At 40.6% G+C, this 23,599-nt stretch overlaps 5 protein-coding genes across 9 annotated transcripts; all 5 read left to right on the top strand.

The window, feature by feature from the left end:
* Nucleotides 1–1,496: 1,496 nt before the first annotated feature.
* Nucleotides 1,497–4,396, top strand: LOC116212670 (ADP-ribosylation factor-like). Its single transcript, XM_031547310.1, has 7 exons — nt 1,497–1,652; nt 2,157–2,327; nt 2,515–2,585; nt 2,718–2,837; nt 3,200–3,318; nt 3,643–3,724; nt 4,061–4,396. The coding sequence occupies exons 2-7, from the start codon at nt 2,180–2,182 to the stop codon at nt 4,064–4,066; spliced, it is 546 nt and encodes a 181-aa protein (XP_031403170.1). The 5' UTR covers nt 1,497–1,652; nt 2,157–2,179; the 3' UTR covers nt 4,067–4,396.
* A 1,676-nt stretch (nt 4,397–6,072) lies between these two features.
* On the top strand, nt 6,073–8,691 carry LOC116212954 (myb-related protein 305). 4 transcript variants are annotated; one of them, XM_031547719.1, is made up of 4 exons: nt 6,082–6,342; nt 6,438–6,567; nt 7,702–7,950; nt 8,194–8,691. In XM_031547719.1, exons 1-4 carry the CDS (start codon nt 6,207–6,209, stop codon nt 8,510–8,512), a joined length of 834 nt encoding a protein of 277 aa, XP_031403579.1. In that variant the 5' UTR covers nt 6,082–6,206; the 3' UTR covers nt 8,513–8,691. The 4 variants fall into 4 exon arrangements, with proteins under 4 accessions (XP_031403581.1, XP_031403579.1, XP_031403583.1 ...); XM_031547723.1 differs by having other exon boundaries at nt 6,090–6,342; nt 7,702–7,946; XM_031547720.1 differs by having other exon boundaries at nt 6,102–6,342; nt 7,702–7,887.
* A 2,854-nt stretch (nt 8,692–11,545) lies between these two features.
* On the top strand, nt 11,546–16,187 carry LOC116214771 (monodehydroascorbate reductase 4, peroxisomal). 2 transcript variants are annotated; one of them, XM_031550229.1, is made up of 7 exons: nt 11,546–11,738; nt 12,689–12,740; nt 13,047–13,127; nt 13,647–13,765; nt 14,095–14,314; nt 14,651–14,769; nt 15,166–16,187. In XM_031550229.1, the coding sequence occupies exons 1-7, from the start codon at nt 11,619–11,621 to the stop codon at nt 15,895–15,897; spliced, it is 1,443 nt and encodes a 480-aa protein (XP_031406089.1). In that variant the 5' UTR covers nt 11,546–11,618; the 3' UTR covers nt 15,898–16,187. The 2 variants fall into 2 exon arrangements, with proteins under 2 accessions (XP_031406089.1, XP_031406090.1); XM_031550230.1 differs by having other exon boundaries at nt 11,600–11,738; nt 13,619–13,765.
* Nucleotides 16,188–17,102: 915 nt separating this feature from the next.
* On the top strand, nt 17,103–18,136 carry LOC116215531 (50S ribosomal protein L12, chloroplastic-like). Its single transcript, XM_031551271.1, has one exon. It carries the CDS (start codon nt 17,174–17,176, stop codon nt 17,735–17,737), a length of 564 nt encoding a protein of 187 aa, XP_031407131.1. The 5' UTR covers nt 17,103–17,173; the 3' UTR covers nt 17,738–18,136.
* Nucleotides 18,137–19,695: 1,559 nt separating this feature from the next.
* On the top strand, nt 19,696–23,301 carry LOC116214091. Its single transcript, XM_031549373.1, has 2 exons — nt 19,696–19,888; nt 20,143–23,301. The coding sequence occupies exon 2, from the start codon at nt 20,298–20,300 to the stop codon at nt 22,884–22,886; it is 2,589 nt and encodes an 862-aa protein (XP_031405233.1). The 5' UTR covers nt 19,696–19,888; nt 20,143–20,297; the 3' UTR covers nt 22,887–23,301.
* Nucleotides 23,302–23,599: the final 298 nt, after the last annotated feature.

Below are 23,599 nucleotides of genomic sequence, written 5' to 3'. Positions count from 1 at the left end.
ATTTTTTCCTATTTAATAATAAATTTTCACATATATTTTTTTAATCATTATTATAATCAATTTTTTAATAGTAAATTCCTCTACTCCACTTCATTTTTTCCATTAATATAACAACATAATCATTTTTTTACCTTTTTCTAATATTTAATAATAATAATTTCTCACACTTTTTTATAAGCATCATTACAACCCCACTTAAATATACACATTAATATTTGGAATGAAGTGGAATTTAACTCCACTCTATTATCAAACGCCACCGTAGTTTTTGTTAAAAAATAAAAAATTCTTTCCCACAAGACAATGCGTGGGTTATTAACTAGTTTTTAATAATAACATTGGTGCGTTGAAAATCTAGTCTTTCGTGAACTGCAGGAACTGAGGAGTAAAGTTGAAGCAAACATTGGGGTAAAATTGAGAAGAACTAAGAGTTTAGGTAGCAATGAGAGAATACATCCAAATTAACTTGATGATATGTGGAGTCTTTTCTTCGGAGTTAGAAGAAGACTACTCTGCAATATAGAATCGCGATATTGACGTTGCTGTTGTTTGAATCGTCACTTACACTCCAAGAGTCAAGAACGATTTAGCGATTTTGAATTTCTTTCTATCAGTGACAGATCGTTGTGGAGTCAGTTATACCCAAAATGATATTCAAATGAACGTTTTTTAGAGGTAAGAATAAAAAAATTGATAAGTGATAATTTAATTCTTTCATTTTTCCTTTCAACTTTTTTTGCCATGGAGCTCTGCTCAATTTGGAGTGTAAATTAAGCCAGACTAAGACAACTAACTAACAGATTCCTCCTAATTACATATGACAATATACAGTGTACACCCTGATTTAACCGATGTCCTAGTCTAAATGTGCAATTACAGATGGCTTCATGTGTTGTCACATAAAACAGCTAGTCTAACAAGATGTTTTAGTGAGATCGATCTATAAAATAACAAAACAAATATATGTTGAGATCGGAAATACTAACACCATCATGATATTGGAACTTAAATATCGTATACCTATGATTTGAAAGTACTAATCTGGGATAGATTACTGGTCAAGATGTATTTATCATAATTTCATTCCGATCGCTCCCAGCTAATCTTTCTCCTGATCTCTCTGTGTCGGTCGAGCGAGAGAGAATGCCAAAGGCACAAACACAATTTCAATAAATTAAATGGCAACACCGTTGAAGGGCAATTAATTGAGGAAAATGTCCATACTTGTATATATGATCGAATAAGAATAATCATTTCTATTAAGAAATGCTAAATTGCAATAAAATATAATAATTACTATCTGTACATTTACTGTCACGATGAAAAAAAAAATCAAGGATATTACATATTAGCAGTAAAATATCAAATCACATAGAGTGTACGAACCGAGGGGTAAAGTTGAAGCAAACACAGGGGTAAAATTGAGAAGAACTAAGAGTTTAGGGGGACAAATTTGAAATTAAATCTAACACAGTTAGTCCTCCCTTCTCCTCCCATTCGTTAATCTATGCCGTGAAGAGCTTGGTCGGTTCTTCTCCTTCTTCTTCTTCTTCGTTTCTCCCCATTCGTTCGTCTGTCACTGCGCGTCCTCCAGATCTCACCAATCGAGCAACGCCGATCAGCTCGTCCCGACCGTCGCCTCCATTGTCTCCGTAATCTTCTTCCTCCGCCTGCCAATTTTTCGTCGATCTCCATTGTTAAGCCTGAGATTGTGTTCTTGTCTGTCTCGATCCGCGATGAACTCGGTGAAAGCTTACTGGATTGTGGGATCCGATTGGGAACCACTGAAATCTGTTTCGTATGCCTCAAATGGTGCCTGTCTCGGTTTGGAGAATGACCACTGTTCATAATCTCTGCTGTTGCATTTGTTATGATTGTTTGCTGTAGATATACGCAGTGCCTATGAAAATTCTGGTCAATTTCGCGCAGAGTGATTGTCCAATTAAGATTGCTTTTTTTCTTTTATGTATCGGTTTTGGAACAATCATAAGATCAGAAGCATTATCGCGCATATTTTTTTCTCCGTGATCATGTCAGTTCCTGTATGAACCTGTTGAATTATGGCCCGTGCAGTGTTGAAGTTTGCGCATCAGATGAAGATCTGGCCTAATCGTTGCTGTATCTTATTGGCGTGCTTTGTTGTTGACTGATTGCAGGTTGATATACAGGGGAAGCAATCATGGGGCTTTCATTCACGAAGCTTTTCAGTCGGCTTTTTGCTAAGAGGGAGATGCGCATCTTGATGGTGGGTCTTGATGCTGCTGGTAAGACGACGATCCTGTACAAGCTTAAGCTCGGAGAAATCGTAACCACGATCCCAACTATCGGTAAGAGGATGAATCATATATGTTTTGGCAGTGCTTGTCCATTGTATGCTCATCTTTCAGTATATCTGACTTCCACCCATCGAGGATCTTCCCGTGGTCAACGGGATTAGATGCTCTTGGTTTCAGATCTATCTTCTGAGATGAACGATTGCATTTGCTTGTTTGTCACTCAAGGAATTATGTGCAGGATTCAATGTGGAGACAGTTGAGTATAAGAACATTAGTTTCACCGTTTGGGATGTTGGTGGCCAAGACAAAGTAATGTGCTCTCTCTTATAGCTATCCCTTTTGTGTTAAATATATGCTGGAAGTCTGGAACTTTGAGGATTATTTATTTTAGAGAAGTTTTAAATGCAAAATGTAGGCTCACCTAGTACCTGATTTATACAGATCCGTCCATTGTGGAGGCATTACTTCCAGAACACTCAGGGTTTAATATTTGTTGTCGACAGCAATGACAGGGATCGAGTTGTCGAGGCGAGGGATGAGTTGCATAGGATGCTGAATGAGGTAACTGGTTATTTTAAAGCGGTGTCATCCTGCTTCTGTGCTAAAGTTCCTTGCCAGTATCTTGTGATGACCCAAAATAAACGTGTTGCTTGGGTTCAATTTTATATATCTTCCTCATGAAGTCTTATCCTCTAGTTTTTTCTCATGGAAGTAAATTGATTAACCAGAAGTTTGCAATGTTATCATCCATGCACTTATTATGGAGCCCTTCTGAACTTTCATATTTTTCCTGCCATTGGAAGATGTAGAATGCGTATGACTTTTTCTGATTGTTTTGCTCGATATTGTTGTTAGGATCTGATGTGACCGAACATTTGGTGTTATGTTTTAAGACTCAAACTATCAATTTCTTGTTTTCACAGGATGAGCTAAGAGATGCTGTTCTGCTCGTTTTTGCCAACAAACAAGATCTTCCCAACGCGATGAATGCTGCAGAAATAACTGACAAACTTGGCCTTCATTCTCTGCGCCAGCGCCACTGGTATGAGCCGCCCAATGATACGTAATAAAAATTGAGAAAGTAACGTGATTGCTGCAATTTATGTTATGGGTTTCTCAACGAGCATGATGATTAAAATCTGATGGTAGAAAGAACCTGGAGCGAGTTACTTCGGTGGTTCACTCCTAACTCTTGATATGGATTAAGAAAACTCATAATCCGTTACTTGCTGTAAATCCAATCGGTGACCCAATTTTGAGGTTTCTGAACATGATTACATGCCATAAATTGTTCTTGTTTTTAAAAGAATAGTTCTATCACCATTACTACGAATTAATTAATACTGATACCCCAATCCTCTCTCAGGTACATCCAGAGCACATGTGCGACCTCAGGCGACGGTCTGTATGAAGGTCTGGATTGGCTTTCCAGCCATATTGCCAGCAAGGTGAGCTATTAATAAACCACAAAATGTTTGATTTTGTTGCCAGTTGACAGTTCCAACCATCAAGGCAGATTATTTTAGCCAAGTCAGTGCTTAGCTTGTCCATGCAGTTAAGAGTAGCCGTAAGAGTGTTTAGGCCTACACGCCATACTGGTCCATGGTTCTCATGGCAATTTAATTTTCTGATAATTTCATACTTTCGTACTGGTCGTGGAGTTGCAATTTAGCCAAAAAAAATATATTTTCTACCAAGTATTGAAAAGTTGGTGTAGAAAAGATTGCATCCGTTGGGATCTTGGAAACAAATTTAAGCATTCTCTCTTGCATTGATTTTCACAGGCTTGAGTCTTTTGAGGATTTTGCCTAATCTTGGATGATCAAGAAAATCGCCAGAGCCACGACTAGCTCTCTTATCACTAAATATTGTAACAGCATATATTTTGATAGAATTCTTCTATTCGATTTCGTTCTTTTCCTTTTCTCTTTTTGCTGTGTGTAATTTGGTGATTGCTGCACTAATCGGATAAATGACGAGGTTCTTGGTAACGCGAGATAAAGACTCCTGTCTTTTTTATTTTATTTTTTGAAATTTCATAAACCTAAAAAGATTTATGGAATCGGTTACTACTCTTGAATCGCATAAAAGAAATAAAAATTACTGGGGATATTTTGTGATTCTTCTTGTTGATCCACACCATACTCTATTCTCGTAAGACGGTACTAGCTAACAGTCCATCGGGTGTTACATCATAAGCACATTGGGAACGTAGATAATTGTAACCATCTTGATTCATCCCCCACGAAGAAGTGCCAAAACATATGACCCTTCACCCATTCCAATATAAAATCGCTCGATGAAAGTAGATTATCTTTCCATTCATTTCAGAACTTCCATAATCCCTACCCGAACCGAACATGAATCTTTTGCTATTCCTCATTTCTGTGGTACGTAAAATACTGGAAGGAGCGTATGGATTCACAAAAATCCCGTTGATAGAAAATAAAAATTAGCTATAAGAGCTGTATAAGTAGTTCTGATGATTCAATAATATTAATATAGCCAAAGAACTTACGCCGAATAGGCCTGACAATTGATGATTGAGACGAGATTCAACATTTTCGAACCACGAAACGCTCGGTTTCCGCAATTAAGTTCCTCCTATCGGCCGACTCCTTTCTTCTTGAGCTGCCTTTCTTTTGCCGTATAGATTAATTTCTCGGAGAGGAAAGGGATTGCTCAAGCCAAATCACAGTCATCCCCGGTAATGAGATAGAAGAAGCAGTCCGCTCCGTTTGTTTTCAGAGAAATTTGATTTTAACTTTAACTTTAACTTTAACTCAACACACTACACAATAAAAACACACGTTTTCCAAGTCAAATTTATAATCACATCTCATTTGTCTTTTTCCACAATCAAAATCAAAATCAAAATCAAAATAACTTTAAATCTGAATCCAAACGGCCCCTTATGGGCAATTGGCATGCCTGAGAGCTGCCAGATTCGAAGCGTTGAAAACATTTGTCACATCTTTGTGCTCTTCGCTAAACCTTATTAACCATCCTAGGTCATTTACGAGATCGAACTATCACCTTAACCATCCCGGTTATGAAACTCTACTTGCCTACTAAATTAATCAACTAATTAATCCATGTAATGATAATGCCCTTAATATGATTTGGTGTACTCCCAGCAAACGGACATGTTTCGTACACGCACGAGGCACGGAAGAAGATTTTCAGAGCAAACAACTAATTGGTAGCCACGAAACGATCCCCAAAATTCCGGTAAATCATTGAAGATCTCCCAGTATTACGGCTTCCATCGCTTTTTTTCTCCAGTAAAAACAACAATAGTATTCATTTTATTCACAGAAACTAATTCTTATTCGGACGTTGACTTCTTCTGTTTTTTCTTTTTCTTTTTTCTTTTTTCTTTTTTTTACTGTGCTTGAGCTGTGATTTCTGCTTTACTAATTCTTACTTTGTTGAAAGCTGAGACAAATCCTACTTAGCATTTAAAACTTTTTCCTCGGAAGGGAATGTCACCATCAATCTAAATCATATGAAATTTCAGGATTAGTTGTCGCAAGCCTTAACCATTTTGGTTAGGAAAACACTGCTATTTTTCGATTAGACACATGCACTAAATACAGTGAAATAAAAATCTCAACTTTTCAATGTTCGGTTTTCCTCGATCGAGGAATAAGTCTTTTACCCTGTTATCGCTGTTCCTATAACTTCCATCTGCCAGCCTCACATATAATTTTATTACCTTTAGGAGCAGAATCACGTCTTTCATCACAACAATTAATATTTGCGGGAAATGTTTTTATACGTTCGGTATGATTAAATAAATATCGAACCTCGACATCTCTCCTTTGCTATAAAGTCCTAGACCATCCGCTATAAAACCCACACATCCGCCCCCTTCATCTTCACTATTTCCCAACCCCCAAAAGAAAACGAAAAGAAGGAAGCAAAGCCATGGAAGAGAAAGGATGCAGCTCTGAAGGCCCAGAGGTAAGAAAAGGGCCATGGACTATGGAAGAAGACTCGATCCTCGTGAACTACATAGCCAATCACAGCGAAGGCGCCTGGAACTCCCTCGCGAAATCCGCCGGTATTAGAACCCGCTAAGCTAGCTAGCCATGCTTTGTTATTGATTGGTTCGTTGATTGATCTCTTGTTGTTAGACCTTCTAACACTGTCCTGCAGGCTTGAAGCGGACTGGAAAGAGCTGCCGGCTCCGGTGGCTGAACTATCTTCGGCCTGATGTTCGACGGGGCAACATCACTCCCGAGGAACAGCTCCTCATCATAGAATTGCACTCTAAGTTGGGAAACAGGTGAACATGTACTGAACACTGTTACATCACTAAAATTGTTATACTATACGTTCACTTACATGCCTCATAGATATGTACTCGTGCACGTACTAAATTGATCTTCTTCGTATTACTTTAGTACTTATTAATGAGATCGAACTCTTCACATGCCATATGAAAGGAATTCGAAAGTCTACCTCTCTCATACTTTGATCAATCATCACTTAAGAACAAAGGTCCATGATGATTTATAAGATTTCAAGTTCCGAGCATGAATACGTAGCTTCCGGCAATCGTAGTCGGCACACCCTTGATTGGAATGGATAGAAATGTTATCGGTCTGACGCTCGGTATAGCAAGTAGGGTTGATTCATGCATAAAAATTTGTAAAATACTTCCATTTCCAAGAAGATTGGAGGGCTGCCAGCCAAGGAGAGGGTCTGAAATGCAATTCCTAGTCACATAGAAAACATTAAAAAAAAAATCAACACATGGACTGTTGGACCATGAATCAAATTTTTGGTCAGAGTACCATTGCAAATTTTTTCTGGTCACTAAATTCCAACACGTGTTTCTTCTATATTCATTGTAATTCCCACGTGTGTTTTTTTTTATTTTGGATAATTCCATGTGCGCTATTCAATTGTTTGCCTTCCTTATCTTCCTATTTAAGTAATTTCACGTGTAAATTTCGGTTGAACAAAATTGAGTTGCGTTATAGAATGTCACTCGCCAAGACATGTTTGTGCGCTTGTATCGCTTTCCGACTTTGGGATTTAAACTTTTGTTTGTAGGCTCTCATATCATTGATTATTTTTATTCGCAATCCATCACTAATACATAAAAAGTTATCCTCATGAAAATTCTCTTACAAACCGATAGCATAAGTTAATTCACACGTCGATTTGTAGGTGTTGATGAAATTAATTTCTATTTTGGACTAAGCCGGCAAAAAGTTGTTCCCATGTTTACCTTCTTTTTGGAAAGCTGAAATCCTATTTTGGGTTTTTGGTAGAAGTCGACATAAACGAGTGTATTTTTGGCTACAATGGGTTTGAAATTTTAAGAACATGTGGAAAATGTGGAGGAGCCAAAACGTGCATTTCTTTCACGTGCTAATAAGCATTGGTATAATGTTACGTTGCTCAACCACAGGTGGTCGAAAATTGCTAAGCATCTGCCTGGAAGGACTGACAACGAGATAAAGAATTACTGGAGGACCAAAATTCATAAGCATATCAATAAGCACAGAGACACTTCTGTTCTATACAACTGTGATGTAAGCAAACAATATAAGCACCAAGGGGACACCGGTTGGATGGATATCGGGACGACTACGGGGTACCCTACAGGAACATGCTTCTCTCAACCATCGCATAAGTTAATTCATGCGTCGATTTGTAGGTGTTGATGAAATTAATTTCTATTTTGGACTAAGCCGGCAAAAACTTGTTCCCATGTTTATCTTCTTTTTGGAAAGCTGAAATCTTATTTTGGGTTTTGGTGGAAGTTGACATAAACAAGTGTCTTTTTTGCTACAATTGGTTGGAAATTTTAAGAACATGTGGAAAATGCGGAGGAGCCAAAACGTGCATTTCTTTCACGTGCTTATAAGCATTGGTATAATGTTATGTTACTCAACCACAGGTGGTCGAAAATTGCGAAGTATCTGCCCGGAAGGACTGACAACGAGATAAAGAATCACTGGAGGACCAAAATCTATAAGCATATCAATAAGCACGGAGACAGTTCTGTTCTGTACAACCGTGATACGAGCGAACAATATGAGCACCAAGGGGACACCGGTTGGGTGGTAATCGAGACGACTACGGGGTACCCTACAGGAACATGCTTCTCTCAACCATCGACATGTCAAGGGAACACAGAGGTCTCTGGTGCCTCATCACTAGCCGAGCCGGGCACCAGTCTCGTCGGTTGGAGCCTGGAGGATCTCTTGTCAATATAGTTGCTGAATATAGTAATTGAAGATATTGATGTAACTATATGAATAAATGCATTTAGCTCCCTATATTAGTATATTTGTAGTAATAAAGCTGTCCGACCTACGTCTAAGATTTCGGATATGAAACCGTGTAGTGTATATATATATATATATATATGATTGATAACTCTTGTACTTTTATATGTCGAGGCAATCCCGTTAGCAGGCAAATAATATAAATTGGTTTCAATTTCAGTAATTTACTACGGCGACCAAGAATCAAATTCTGCATTAACATCGTGTCGATGGAGGCCGCGTTTGGGTACGCGACCACACGTCGTGCTTCCCCATTATCATAAGACTCGCCTGCTGTTAGTGGGCCCAACAAATGTATGGGCCCAACTTTATCTTCTCACGTGTCTGGGCCGTTGTGTTCTTTTTGTGGGCCCAGTAAAAGTACAACTAACTGATTCTCTTTTTCTTATTCTCTTTCGTTTTTTAAACAAGTTGTTTTCTTTAATAAATTAGCATAAAAAAAGGCATGTAGTTATTCATCGAAGAAGACGTGATTAAAAGTAGAGGGAGAAGTCTTATTGGATCTCCATACCCAGCCATTGTATGCTTTGATTTTATTTTTTTCGCCCGGGCTTCGGCCCCAAATCTACCGGAAAAAAAAATGGAGGGGGACTAATGCAATTCTAGTATTCAAATTTAATTATCATTGGCTAAGCCGGATCAATAATTAATGCTGATCTATGACTCGTAGAATAGAAAATATATATATATAACATAACTGAGTTTTTATTTTTATTTTTTATTTTTGCAAGTTTTATGTAATCCATCTTGCTGTGTAGGTGCTCCTTGAACAACTACCTTTTTAAGTAATCTATCTAACCATATAGACACCCCTCCAGCCACTATAAAGGATGAACTTTGTGGCGATCCATAAACGGCCTTTTCGGACGCTTTATAAGATTTTGTTGTGGCATAACCAAGGTGACTATATAGGTTTACCAACAATTGATGAGAAAACATCGATATAGATGCGTCTGGCCCTACAACTCCATCCCTTTGCATCGGTAAGTTATACGCCTTTTAGCGACTTATTGCGGTCTTTTCCGGACCCATTTGGCATGAAAGATCAGCCAAAGACCTGTTTTTCTTTGTAGTTAACGAAGAGATCTTGAAAACGGATTAGTTCACTTCTGTCACTACTTTGCCTTCGGCAATCCCTCCATGTGATTAAGATAAACGATTCTAAGCATGCAGATTTGCCAATTTTACTTTTGCAATTGGATATATCTATGTAGATGATCACTTTATATTTCATAACACATTAGATGCTCTTTCTTTTTCTTTTTTTTTTTGTTAGAATAATAGCCGTATATGAAAATATTATCACAATCGAATATATGCCACTTGATTGTAGTCAGCAACTTAGATGTGGTTTGGATAGCCAAATTGTGCACATGTTAAAACATGAGAAATCGTCCCATTTTATTACCTATTAAGATGGCACGAATGATCTCATAACAATTATTGAATCAATAACCTCTTAATTACTAGATAAAGATGTGCTCCATACCTACTAAAAAAAAGACACACGCCATTACGTTGTACATTTTTTATTAACTATGCTATTCTATTACACCAAAAAAATAAAAAATAAAAACACTATGCGATTCTATTTTATGTAATACTTTGTATACAGACCTTATACTTTCTGTGTTTCTGATCTTCATTTCAATCAATGAGAGAAATATATCGTCTATCAAATAATTCCATTAGACATCATTGATACTCAAACTCACGTAAACTATCTTATAGGTAATATATAATTCTCTTGTTAAAAGCTCAAATTCGAGTCACCATGAAATCATATAATAGAAGACTTCTTATTGAAATAGCTTGTACAGTTTGTATGTCGAATTTTTCTGTCTCATTAATTCACAAACGGAAACCAAACGATCCTTATCATGGAATTTTTTTTTAATGCTTCATTAATTTATAGCCCATTATATTATATTTGATCAAAACAAGAAACACCACAAATAGAGGATAAGTGATTCTATCCCGAACAGCTCCAACTTGTGGCAGTAGGGACAAGGGGGTCTCATCCAAAGACGTTCATCCTCCATTCCCCATCTCCACAGTTCACACTTCCCTAGGCATCTCCTATCCGGTAGGAGCCAAGAGAATCGTGTCGTGACACACGGCGCCTTGCGATTGGATATCGTTAAGTTTCGCGGTCCGTATATGAGATTGACTACGTAGACATGTCCTTCGTATAATAAGGTACTCGGGTACATAGAATGTACACGATTTGGTGGCCTAACTAGCTATATCGGGTCGGAGTGGTCGGTATTAACAAACTACTAGGACCATGTGCTAGTCACCCGACTTTTCCCAAGATGATCCTTGCATTGTCTAAACCCATGTATATAAAATGTACATGTGAATTGGTCTGATAAGAAAGAGATTCCCATTCAAAACAACATCTATCTCCTTATGGTATCTATCAATACCCAATGCTTGAGTTCTACAAAATCCCATTTCCCTTAAACAGAGATTTTTCGAGCCATATACGATAGCGACGCCCAAATCGAGATAATTCTAGTTGGATCTATGAAGCAAAGAGTGTTGAATTGAACGTGAAGAAGTTTTCATTTATGCCTTGAAAGTCATGGCTCGAGTAGCTTCAAAGCAAATCTTTGTAAAATTTTATAAATTATCAATAATTAATAACTAATATTAAATTAAAAAATAAAAAAGAAAAAGAAAATAATTAAAAAATTTCAGCACGTAGTACGGCGTTAGTTTTTTGTCAAATTTTTATGTTATATGATGAAAAAATTTCACAATTTTGTGCTATTTAGTGAAATTATTATTTATTGTGCTATGTCATGAAAAAAATTTAAAATATCGTGTTGAACGGTAAAATTAATATAATATGTATTGTGTGATGGAAAATTTTAAAATATGATTGCTATACGTGATATTAAGGAAGACAAAATTCCAAATTTCCTCACCCTGTGAAGAAAAATAAACCATCTTCTTCTTCCACTTCCAAAGGGGGAGAGAGAGAGAGAGAGAGAGAGAGAGAGAGAGAGAGAGAGAGAGAGAGGAGGAGATGGGAAGAGCATTCGTGTACGTAATACTGGGCGGCGGAGTAGCTGCCGGCTACGCTGCTCTCGAATTCGTGAAGCGGGGGGTCTCCTCCGGCGAGCTCTGCATCATCTCCGACGAACCCGTAAGACCACAGCTTCTGTTCCTCCACTTCTTGCTTCTCATATTCCCAAAGTTTTCATCTTGCTGCGCTGCTCTCTCCTTCTTCCTCGGAAGCTTCGACCTTCGATAAGTATTGCTTCCTTGAGGCAGCATTAAGCGGTTGCTTGTGCAACAGAGCAGCTCGATTTTGAGTCCAAGTGCTCTTTTCTACTCTCTCTCCGAAGCTTATTAATCGATTGATACCTTATGCGAGTACCGCTCACCTCCGATGAATGCTTGTAGAGTCAATGCATCTGTTTTGAGTTGAGTCAACTGCCTATCCGCCGTCACTGCACGAATCTTCCCGCTCGGAAGCTGTTGTATTGTTCAATCTCGACATTAGATGATCGCTTTTTGTAATGAATATCCCAATTTTGGGTTCTTTCGATTTGCCTTTCAATGGTGTAACTGGTTCGAAGTTGCCTGTTGCCATTGGTTGCTTACTTCTTGTCTTTTTACTTTCTTAGTTTTCCTCGCAAAAGGGGAAATTGGCAAATCGGTTAAAGACACAACACACAAGTATGTGATTTTTGAAGGGTAATTCCCAGATGAACCATGCCAATTTTCGAAATGGTCGGGGCTAATCCTTCATGTCATCCTCCTATTGTAAGTTCGGTTTTGTTGGTCATAGGTCTCTTCTAGTCCCAGTTTCAGGGCGTTCTGTTTTGGAAGCTCTAATCGTACTCCGCACGTGCAATATGCAGGAGACTGGCTCTATGATATTTGAACACTGCTATCTAAAAGCTTCTATCATGTTACAAATTGATTGAGTCATATGGATAGATATGGTTTACATGGTTCGTATGTATAAATATGAAACTTGCATATTTCTCTCTCTCTGTTTTTCTTTTCTAATCTTGATGCTTATCTTAAAATTTCCTCTAGCTGTTTGATGTTTTTGAAATCCTTAGCGTGCTGCAATATCTCTTTCAGGTTGCACCTTATGAGAGACCTGCATTAAGCAAAGGTTACTTGCTCCCAGAAGGTATGAAAATGGTCCTTCTGCTACTAGAGCTTGTTGTATGTATATTACATGTTTGAGAAGCTTCTCTTTAGACTTTGTAAAGATAAAGCTTGAATGACAATTACGAAATCATGTGTTGATCACTTGCAAATTGTTTAGGTCCGAGAGCTTTAACCAAAAGAAGAGAAAGGGAAGGAAAAGATAAGGCAGAAGAAATGAAAATAATATAGACGAGAATTCTTTTCCTTCATTTTTTGGTTACTTTTGAACAATTTTGTACCTGAGATATGTTTTCTTTCTTAATATTGCAATGTGTTGTACATGCAGCTCCTGCTCGTCTCCCATCATTTCACACTTGCGTTGGTGCAAATGAAGAAAGGCTGACCCCCAAGTGGTATAAAGAACATGGTAATTTCTTCTCAATAGTTTCTAATGTGGACTTGTATATGTTGTGATGCACTTTAACTATAGTTATCAGTCTGCATCCTGTGACTTAATTTGGCAGGATTAAATGCTGCTCAAAACTTTTAAGTGTTTTATACACGGCTTGTGAGGTTATGTAGAACCATACTGAAAAATGTTCTGCTTAAACTGGTACTGAATAGATTGCCACAAAAGAAGCTACAAAAAGTTTAATGCTTTGTCTTAAACAGCATAGCTTCACCAGCCATATAAATCTGGGTTAAATTTCATGGCACCTGCTGCTTTATGCAAATATAATTGCACACGAGCAGATTGTGTTTATTACAAGATTATACTGCTGATGACATGGATTTTTACGCTTGTGCTGTTTTAGTATATAGTGGTTTGCTCAAGTTGTTCTTTTACTCATTTCTCTAACACATTACTTTTTAAGTTATTCACTTTTTGACATGCCGTTCTCTTATGTTTTGCTTAAGTCGTGGATTGTTTGGGATCCCTTTCTAGGAATTGAGGTGGTCCTTGGAACTCGGGTGAAATCTGCTGACGTGAGGCGCAAGACGCTCTTGACTGCCATGGGAGAGACAATAAGTTACAAATTTCTTATCATTGCAACAGGTGCTCGGGTATTGAAACTATTCTTTCACTATCTGATATCTCTTTCTGCTTTGGGGATCAAATATCATATTTTGCATTTTGTAGGCAATTATGATGACTCAGTAATTTACTTCTGCCCTTAGCTTTCACGATATGTCTGGTGACGTGGTTTGGTAGACTTGATACTGAAGCTTATATAAGTAGAATGGCTTCTGCCAAGTTAAATAACATATGAACATTGTGAAATTACAAAGACAGATTTGCTAGGGAATTATCTAGACATTTTAAACTGCCATCCTTTAAATTGTTTACAGATAATATAGCATTTTGCTTCAATAGATTTGGTATTTTAATGCAGGCTTTGAAGCTTGAGGAATTCGGGGTTAAAGGATCAGATTCTGAAAATGTATGCTATTTGCGGGATCTAGCTGATGCAAACAGAATAGTTGATGTGATGCATTCTTCTGCTGGTGGCAATGCGGTTGTGATTGGCGGTGGCTACATTGGGATGGAATGTGCTGCATCTCTGGTCATTAGTAAAATAAATGTCACGATGGTTTTCCCAGAAGACCATTGCAGTGAGTATTGCTGCAACTCTCTTATCATTTAATTGAGATCATGATTGCCAAAAGCCCTGTGTCCTCATGAATTTAGTCATTCAAGGAAAAATAGCGTTGGGCTACTTAACAAGGAACAAAAAGCAAAACGTTTTAAGGTTTATGGATTATTGATGACTTTGGCAATAGTGCAGCAGCACTTGAAAGTTTTATACATATTGATTTAAGATGATATTTGCATTTGGTAAAACTTGATATGAAATGAGTTCTAAAAGCAAAGCTGTTCTTGGTCGTTTTCGGAAAAGGGTTCATTTTACTTGAAGAAATAATTCTTATTAGTTTTCCCCTCTCCTGCAGTGGCCCGACTTTTTACGCCAAAGATCGCTGCATACTATGAGGAATATTACATGGCTAAAGGAGTGAAGTTTATAAAAGGAACTGTGTTATCCTCATTTGATATCGACTCCAATGGAAAGGTAAAATTGCTGTTTGGCCACTTTCTTCTTGCATGGTGTTGGAAATAATGAAAATAACTTCACTTAAGATTTTCCCATATATTATCTAAAGTTTGTTAGTGGCCAATAGAAATTAGTATATCGGTATAACAGTCTAATAGATCTGTATATCCTCACTCTTATACTATTGAAGCCTAATAACCGGACAATCCGATGTCATCTCGTTCAATGCAATGTGGCTCAATCCAAGGGTTCTGTTTCTTATTTTACTTATAATTTGTTATATAATGGTTCAGTCAGTGGATCGCCCATGGTTAATGGACATTAACAAACCCCAAGGGCTGCACTATAACTGCAACAGGACTCTACCTAGAAATTGCTATAACCTGGCACTTTGAATTTCTGTTTATTGTGCAGGTGACAGCTGTCCTTCTTCGGGATGGAACTAGACTCCCTGCGGACATGGTTGTGGTGGGAATTGGTATTCGTCCGAATACAAGCTTGTTCGAAGGTCAGTTGACTCTCGAGAAAGGCGGAATCAAAGTGAATGGGAAGATGCAATCAAGCAACAGCTCAGTTTATGCAGTGGGAGATGTCGCTGCTTTCCCTGTCAAATTATTCAGTGAAACTCGAAGGCTTGAGCATGTTGACTCAGCCAGAAAATCTGCGAGGCACGCTGTTTCTGCTATAATGGAACCTGAAAAAACCGGAGATTTCGACTACCTTCCCTTCTTTTACTCTCGAGTCTTCACTCTCTCGTGGCAGTTTTACGGGGATAACGTAGGAGAAGCTATCCACTTTGGGGACTTTGGGGGCAGCAAGTTTGGGGCCTTCTGGGTGAGCAAGGGCCAGCTAGTTGGTTCCTTTCTCGAGGGAGGGACCAAGGAGGAGTATGAAGCCATAGCTAAGGCCACAAGGCTCAAACCTGTGATTGAGGATACTGCTGAGCTAGAGACGCTGGGCCTGGAGTTTGCTTTGGCAGTCAGTCAGACGCCAGTCCAAGCACCACCTCAGCCCACCGAGGTCAGGGGCCCGAGCCTTATCCTCGAGAAGCCACTGTATGTGTGGCATGCAACAGCAGGTGTCATAGTGGCTGCATCAGTAGCTGCCTTTGCACTGTGGTATGGGAGGAAACGCCGGAGGTGGTGAGAGCCAGCTAAAGCGGGTATATTGAATCTCGCGATGATACTCAGACCAATGGATGCCCCTTGTCGGGGTATCGACAGGGTAGGAGACTACATATACTATGTGGATGCCTTTGGATGATGCATTACATATGGCCACATGTGTAAAAGATGTAGGGAAACAATCAATTCACCTCTCATTTGAAGCAATAACATTGCTGTTTAGGCTCGCACTTTCTCATTGGAGGAGTGCTCCGGCTTCGATGATAAATAAGATGAAGAGGTCCATAGCTGATAATCGAGCTTTATTGCTTAGTCGAAAAGTCATACCCTGCTTGTGGCCCAAGTGACTCTGGGTGTACTGCGTTTTGGTTCAGATGTTCATAAGATTTACAGTAACCTGATAGTGGACTGGACCCTAGAGCTCAACTAAGTTAGATGACCATGTGTTATTATTCTAAATCGAACTCGACTACGGGAGATGTGTACGGCATGGACTTCATTCAGTTCACACCGAGATTGCATTGCACTACATCATCGGATCAGGATGTTCGTGTACCAGAAAACATTCGAATAATTAGCGAAATTAGAAAATGCACTGTCCGAAGTTCAATTCAAACTCAAGACCATCAAAATTGTAAGCTTGGCCAAAGTTGAGCATATTGGGACTATATCTAACCCCGGAAGAACTCATTTCTCAACGGCCCTTCTTTCTAAACGGTAGGGGAGGGAACTTGTCATTTGCATCCCGAAGTTTTGCTTCTTCACTACTTTGGTCCCGAAGTATACCTCGTCCCAGTTCGCCATCTCTAGTTTTTAGGCTAAAGGCACGATGCAACACGAAGTTTGAATTTCATTATCACATTGCATCGACTCCCTGCAACTACGTGACCAAACACTTGAACACAAAAATAGTCGAAGTTCGTTTACAATTTAACATAGTTGTAAAAGTGTATCGAGTCAAATGATTAGAATAATTCAAAAAACATTGGATGGAGTAGAACAATTCTTTCGGTGCAAACACGAGTCAAATTTAAAAGCGTAAGGCGCATACTACTGCCACGAAGGCTTTGGGGGCGTGAAGTTGTCTCATAAGCTACAGGACACAAATTAGAATAATTCGAAAATTTAGGGTGCAAAGTTGTTAATATAAAAAATTTAGGGTGGAAAAGTGTAATTTTTCCAAACATGAACATCTGTCTGTCCCTTCTTCTCCATCTCCCCTCCTCAAATTCTCAGCACTGCACTATCCCCTCCTTATCCTATCTTTCTATCTTCTCTGCTCTCTTCTTGAGAGGACAATGGCGGCAACGGCTCTCTCAACTCTCTCTCTTCTCTCCCCCTCATCATCTTCTGCATCTCCTCAGCTCTCCCTCAAACCCCAACAACCCTCCATCCGCTTCCTCTCCAAACCCCTCCCCTCCCTCCGCCGCGCCTCCCGCCTCCGCCCTCTCGCCGCCGTCGAGGCCCCCGAGAAGATCGAGAAGCTCGGCGAGGACATCTCCAATCTGACCCTCGCAGAGGCCCGCGTCCTCGTCGACCTCCTCCAGGACAAGCTCGGGGTCTCCGCCGCCGCCTTCGCCCCCGCCGCCGCCGTGGTCGCCGCCCCGGCTGGCGGGGACGGGGGAGCTGCCGCGGCAGTGGAGGAGAAGACGGAGTTCGACGTGGTGATCGAGGACGTCCCGAGCAACGCGAGGATCGCGGTGATCAAGGCGGTGAGGGCGCTCACGAGCCTGGCGTTGAAGGAGGCCAAGGAGCTGATCGAGGGCCTGCCGAAGAAGTTCAAGGAAGGGGTGTCGAAGGACGAGGCAGAGGACGCGAAGAAGCAGCTCGAGGAGGCCGGCGCCAAGGTCTCCATTGCTTAATACGCGACCAACCAAGCAAATGGTACGATAAAAAATGTAGCCGAATTACATCGAAATCTCGATTTCATTGATAGCTTTCCCGTAGTTTGAATAGACCCGAATGCTCGAATCTTACTATGATTAAGCTCGAAGATGATTACAATGTGTTGGAGGCGATTCGGGTTGGTTGTTGGAGCCCAGAGAGCTGATGAAGTTGGTCGGAGAGTATAGCTCGTATTAGATATATGTTTTGATGTATTAATGTTTCTCCTTTCCTGTGAAGTATTATGAGAAAATGTTATCGTGGAGTCAAATGTTGTTACTGCCTGAGCCATCAGTTGATCGAATTGTTGTCGAAGAAACTGGATATATGCATTTTGCTGTTTGATGGAATGCCCAAGTGAGTATTGTTTTCGAAAATTGGTATAGAATGGGCTGGCTGCTTAACTTGCTACTTGTAGTTCTCCTCCCCGCCGTTGGCCTCCGCCTCGAGCGAGCTCGAGGGTCGATGGCGGCTTGGTCAATTATTGAGTCTTGACCACGGTCGTCTAACATTGAACCGGAAATAGAAGCCACCGAACATGCAGATTTTTGATCTTGCGGATGTGGCCCATGGCCTAGAGTGGCCGAGCTCCTCATGGTCTGGGTCGAAGATAAGGGCTTGTGCCCGTGTAGGGATGAGCTCTGCCAAACCGAGGCCAGCTCGAAACTTCAGATTCATCGGTTGCTGTCAGTCTCAAAACTAAACCTATATACACCGTCGATTCTCGAATTATAGTATGTGACAAGTGTTGTTTATAAATCTATATAAAAAATGTTGATGAGATTACGCTTTTGTTCGTGAAGATTATATTCGAATCAATCATCGGATGATAATGAAATGAAAACGCTTCATCTAAGTCCGGGATTAAAGTTTGAATTAATTGGACCTTTTTTTTAAAAAAATTGTTAATGAGGCTACGGGTGCATTCTAACTCAAATTATGGCATGCTCGGATCACGGGATATTTCAAATTATCTTGAAAAATACGGTTTGCAAACTGTTCTATTAATCGCGATTTGCAATGGCATATTACAAACTACAACCATAATTAAATTTGATCCAAGTAGTTCTGTTTGGTTTTACATAATATTTTTAAAATTTTAACTATACTTATTATATAACAAAACTTAACAATATAATTTTTATTATTTTTTTCAATTTTTTAACAATTTAATTCAATTTAATTTTTAATATTAAATTCTCTCAACTATTCATTACTTTTTTCATAATTTAACGGTACAATCATTATTTTTTATCAACCATTCATTAATTTTTCACGTTTTTTCTTATAATTCAACAATACAATTATTATAATCCAATTAAAATTAAAATTCAATTCAATTTAATATTAAAATAAAACCCACTAGGCCATAATCCTAAAATTAACTTTGAAACGGTTGAGGAGGCAAGAAAAAATTTCTTCCCGCGAAAAAAGCGATTTTTTCCGAAGAGTTTCCTTTTCTTCTCGTCTCTTTTCCACGAAACGTTTCGCATCTTGTACTTCATCGTCATCGTCGTCTCCTTACCAATTGACCCGATCATTTCTGCTGCTGACACGTGTCGCCTCTAAACTACGCCCGAACAAACAAGGCGTCCGTACGTATTAAAGCCTCGTTGCCCGCTTATCCCTGCCCACTCGTGCGAGTAGAAGTTGGGACAAACGCGCTCTTTTGACTCGACACGTTTCAATCGTAGGCTGAGGCCGCAAATGGAGGCGAGTAGGGAAAACAATCGGAAGAGAAGCAGGTGGGCGACGGGGCTGGGAAAACGACACGTCGTGTAACAAAAAGCGGTCGGCGTTTCGCGGGGAGTGGGGGGGGGGGGGGGGGGGGGGAGCAATGTATCGTGAATTTATCGCGATATATTGACCGGAGAAATTAGGGATGCAAAATGGAATAGATGCCCTTTTCGTCTTCCCCTTGTGGGAGAAATGATTTCACTCTCATTTCAAATCGCAGCTCAAAGTTTCATCCTATATACAAACCCCTTCTCTCTCTCTCTCTCTCTCTCTCTCTCTCTCTCTCTCTATCTAAGGAATGTGGAAGGTGGTAGAGAATCACTGTAGGGGGAGTGGATGATAAAACCCTTTGATTCTTCTCTCTGTGGGTGCGTGTCTTCTTGTTCCTTCAGGTATAGGTTTTTCCTATGAACAATCCAATCTCTTCGTATTGATCTTCTTTGGATTTTTAAAAAAAAAAAAAAATCTTACCTGGGTGGAGGTTCATTGTCTGATTTCCGGGCATCTTTGATACCTCGGAGAATCAAACCCTCTAGGGCTTTCTGCTCGGTCTGGCATTTGGTTTGTCTTTCAAGGAAGGGTTTTCAGTCTTTTTTTAATGCAAGTCTAGCAGCTAAAACCCTAGCTGGGATTTTTTTTTTGGCAGCTTCTGTGTGTAGGTTCGGTTCGGTTCGGTGGCGGAGCAGCTGAGGCGCTGGGGCTAGGGTTCCTTCGTTGCTCTGAATCCGAGGAGAAGAATATTTGGGTGGAGGAGGTCCCTTTTGCTTATATATAATATAGGTATATATTGGTATTGTTCATATGGAGAAGGTATTGCCCAAGAAAAATGCCCACCCGGGTGAGGGTCTAGAGGATTCTGAGATAAAGGGGGTGTCGTCGCTGCTGAAAATGAGGGAAGGGTGGAGAGAAGATGCGGCTGATGGTAAGGCCGAGGGCTTGGGTTTTGTTTTGCGTGGGATTGACATGAACCGTGAGGATAATGGCGATAAGAAACAAGAAGCTGACGAAGGTTTACCTGATGGGGCGAGTGTTTCCATTGGAGCGTCTGGCTTAGGTAGCAAGGGTGATCTTGGAGTTAACGGTAATGTTTCTGCTGAAAATGGAGGAGGCCAGGACGTGGAGACTGGGAAGCTGGGTTTCGAAAGCAAGAATGAGGAAGGGGATTTGGTGGGTCTAGAGGAGTACAAGTACTCTGTTGGAGATTTTGTTTGGGGTAAGATCAAAAGTCATCCTTGGTGGCCAGGCCGGGTCTATGATTCTTCGGTGGCTTCAGAATATGCTGCCAAGCTCAGGCAAGAAGGGAAGCTGCTCGTTGCGTACTTTGGGGATGGGACTTTCGCTTGGTGCCACCCTTCACAGCTGAGATCGTTTGAGGAGAACTTCGAGGAGATGGTGAAGCAGAGCAGCTCGAAGGCCTTCCTTCATTCTGTGAAGGAGGCCGTGGAAGAGATTGGGAGGCTAGTAAACTCGAAGATGACCTGCCCTTGTGTGAGAGGAACTGAACAGAATGGACCATTTGTGGTGAATTCTGGTGTTAAAGAAGGTGTTTTGTTGCCTGATGAGGGAATCGGGAAGCTTGAGGTTGCATCGATTGAACCAACCGATTTGCTGACGATTTTGAGACATAAAGCACAGGTGGCTGATGTAGCCTGTGGGATTGAGCTTGGCATCTTGAAAGGCTGGATTTTGGGCTATTATCGTGCAAAAGCTGGGTTCAGATACGAGCTGCCTGTGTGTGTTGAGCCCGAGCCCATTCCAGGTCTTGAAGATCGGAGGGATGGAGGGCGAAATGGAAGAGAGGATGGGGGGAATGGCGTAATGGGAGTTTTAAGTCGAGGGCCTGTTGAAGAAGAGAAGGAAGGCGAAAAGCATGGGGCATCAGAAAATGGAACTCAAAGGAAGCAGAAAAGCATTGCGGAGATTTTGGGTTCCGGTCCACATTCAAAGGACAAGGTTGGTCAACGGAAGAGGAAGATGACTAATCTCCTGGAATCTTCCCCAGTGATGCATAGTGGAGGGTCAGGTAGAGAAGGCAAACAGGAGAAGAAGAAGAGAGGAAGGAAGAAGAAGACGGCGACGCCAGGGGGTGAAAGTGATGGAGGTGGGGTGGAAGAATCTGAGCAGCAGAAAGACAAGACAGGTGACGAGACTGGGGCCAAAGGCTCGGGTGAGAAGGGATATGTGTCGAGGGAAAGAAAGAAGAGCAAGTATTTGTCTCCTCCGTACCTGAACCTTAACAAAGGAGATAAGAAGGGTGATATAATGGCTGAATCGCTGAGGGTTTCTGGCATTGTTCGCTTAGGGGAGCGCTTGAGCAATGCCGCTGAGAACCTTGTTGTGCCCCAGGAGAAGTTTTCTCCTAAAAGTCCTAGAAAAGTTCAGACCGAGCTGAAGACACTCAGTTCTCAAACACCAAAACAAGTCCAGGGAGAGACTAGTGAGCAGATGGAACTTAAGGCATCTGCTAAGGAAGTGCTGTCGAAGGTCCATTCTCTGGCTCGCGATCCCCAGAGAAGAATGTCCCTTGATGCTGTTGAGGGCTTTTTGCAGAATTTCAGAAGCTCTGTGTACAATGATTATTCTATGTCTGATGTGAAGAGTAAAGGGAAAACTGGGAGAAAGAGGAAATCTCAGGACCAAATTCAATCCGACCTCGGTTCCTCCAAAGTTAGATCTCAGGGCAGGCCAAAGAAGATTGTTGGGCCAGCAGTCGATACTTCCAAACTCCACTCTGTTCCTATCTTGTACAATGAGAAGGGCCAAGCTCCAGCTGCCCTCCCATCTCCTGGAACCAAACTGAAAAGGAAAAGATCGAAGAAGACGAAAGAGTCAGAATTGGATACCCCTGATGCGAAGAAAACAAAGAGTGAGTCCAAGCCATTAAATCAGAAGAAAGGTGAGACAGGAGCTAACCTTGTGGTGTCTTTTGGGCCTGGTTCTTCTCTGCCCACAAAGGAGGATCTTATCCGCATATTTCGGAAGTTTGGGTTGTTGAATGAGGGCGAGACGAACATGTACTACAACAACTTCTGTGGTATTATTGCCTTTGAGAAGACTTCTGATGCTGAGTTGGCCCTGGACAGTTCTCGGAAGGCCAGCCCGTTTGGGTCTGCCAGTGTCAAATTCGAAGTGAAGCCGCCATCCCCTAAGAAGCCTAAGAAGGGTCTTTCGTCGCAGTCCAAGAAGCAGAAAAGGCCAGCATCAGCTTCTGCTCCAAAATCCGAGGCATCCGAGGTTGAAGTGATAAAGGAGAGGCTTCAGATGGTGACCTCAATGCTCGATAAGTCGAATGGTAAGCTGTCAAAGAAGATGAGGGCACGACTCGAGGGCGAGCTGAAGGGCGTGCTGGAAAAGGTAAGTGCTGGTGGCGGGTCGTCTTCCTCTGCTTAGCTCTGTGCTATAGGCTAAAGAAACTTTTGGGTCCGACAGACTAAAACTTCAGGAGTCGCTTACCATGTTCAGTTTTAGTTAAGATGTCTGTGTGTAGGGTACAGCCTCTCTAAACTACAGGGACAAGTGTGATTTGTAGGTCAGAGCAAAACAATTTAGTTAGGGATATATGTTTGGCCGAGCAAAACAGGTAGTCGTTTTTTATATGATGCTTTCAGGGGTACAGTGATCAGTAGATTTTGTTTTGCTCACTCGGTTCGGTGAATTGCTGCCTGGATTTCGTCTAGGTAATCAGTCTCTTCGGTCTCCTTGTTAGTATGTTATGAGTTTTGATGTTGCAGGAGAAACTTTAGTGCCGTCTGAAGTCCTTTTATCATCATATAGCCATCGTCGAGTAAGCCCCCGTTTAATCAAAGATACCGATACCGATTGATCTTATTTGGCACTCCATATTGGAAACAAGTTGACGAGAATTTGTTCATACAAACTGGATCACCACCATATCATTCAGCTAATAGACTGTTGATGGCAGCAACATGTATCGCCGTACCATTGAGTTTCGACCTTGTTCCAATAATTTTGTCGATTAAAATGAATATATCCCATGCAGTTTGGTTCACGATTACTTAGTTTTAGTTTCCAGTTTCAGCAGAGGCATAGTTTGGCTCAATAGCAGAGGAAATATGGTTAAACACCATTTAAGTTTTACTTCA

This window comes from Punica granatum, chromosome 7 (assembly GCF_007655135.1).
Source record: "Punica granatum isolate Tunisia-2019 chromosome 7, ASM765513v2, whole genome shotgun sequence".
Classification (NCBI taxonomy): Eukaryota; Viridiplantae; Streptophyta; class Magnoliopsida; order Myrtales; family Lythraceae; genus Punica; species Punica granatum.
The sequence above is the reverse complement of the archived record's forward strand: the minus strand, read 5'-3'. Positions and strand labels throughout refer to the sequence as shown.

Coding starts and splice junctions, on each gene's coding strand:
- LOC116212670 (XM_031547310.1), top strand. CDS start 2,180: ATGGGGCTTTCATTCACGAAGCTTTTCAGTCGGCTTTTTGCTAAGAGG. Junction 2,328..2,514: donor AACCACGATCCCAACTATCG/GTAAGAGGATGA, acceptor AATTATGTGCAG/GATTCAATGTGGAGACAGTT. Junction 2,838..3,199: donor TGCATAGGATGCTGAATGAG/GTAACTGGTTAT, acceptor TTGTTTTCACAG/GATGAGCTAAGAGATGCTGT.
- LOC116212954 (XM_031547719.1), top strand. CDS start 6,207: ATGGAAGAGAAAGGATGCAGCTCTGAAGGCCCAGAGGTAAGAAAAGGG. Junction 6,343..6,437: donor CTCCCTCGCGAAATCCGCCG/GTATTAGAACCC, acceptor ACTGTCCTGCAG/GCTTGAAGCGGACTGGAAAG. Junction 6,568..7,701: donor CACTCTAAGTTGGGAAACAG/GTGAACATGTAC, acceptor GCTCAACCACAG/GTGGTCGAAAATTGCTAAGC.
- LOC116214771 (XM_031550229.1), top strand. CDS start 11,619: ATGGGAAGAGCATTCGTGTACGTAATACTGGGCGGCGGAGTAGCTGCC. Junction 13,128..13,646: donor CAAGTGGTATAAAGAACATG/GTAATTTCTTCT, acceptor ATCCCTTTCTAG/GAATTGAGGTGGTCCTTGGA. Junction 13,766..14,094: donor TCATTGCAACAGGTGCTCGG/GTATTGAAACTA, acceptor ATTTTAATGCAG/GCTTTGAAGCTTGAGGAATT.
- LOC116215531 (XM_031551271.1), top strand. CDS start 17,174: ATGGCGGCAACGGCTCTCTCAACTCTCTCTCTTCTCTCCCCCTCATCA.
- LOC116214091 (XM_031549373.1), top strand. CDS start 20,298: ATGGAGAAGGTATTGCCCAAGAAAAATGCCCACCCGGGTGAGGGTCTA.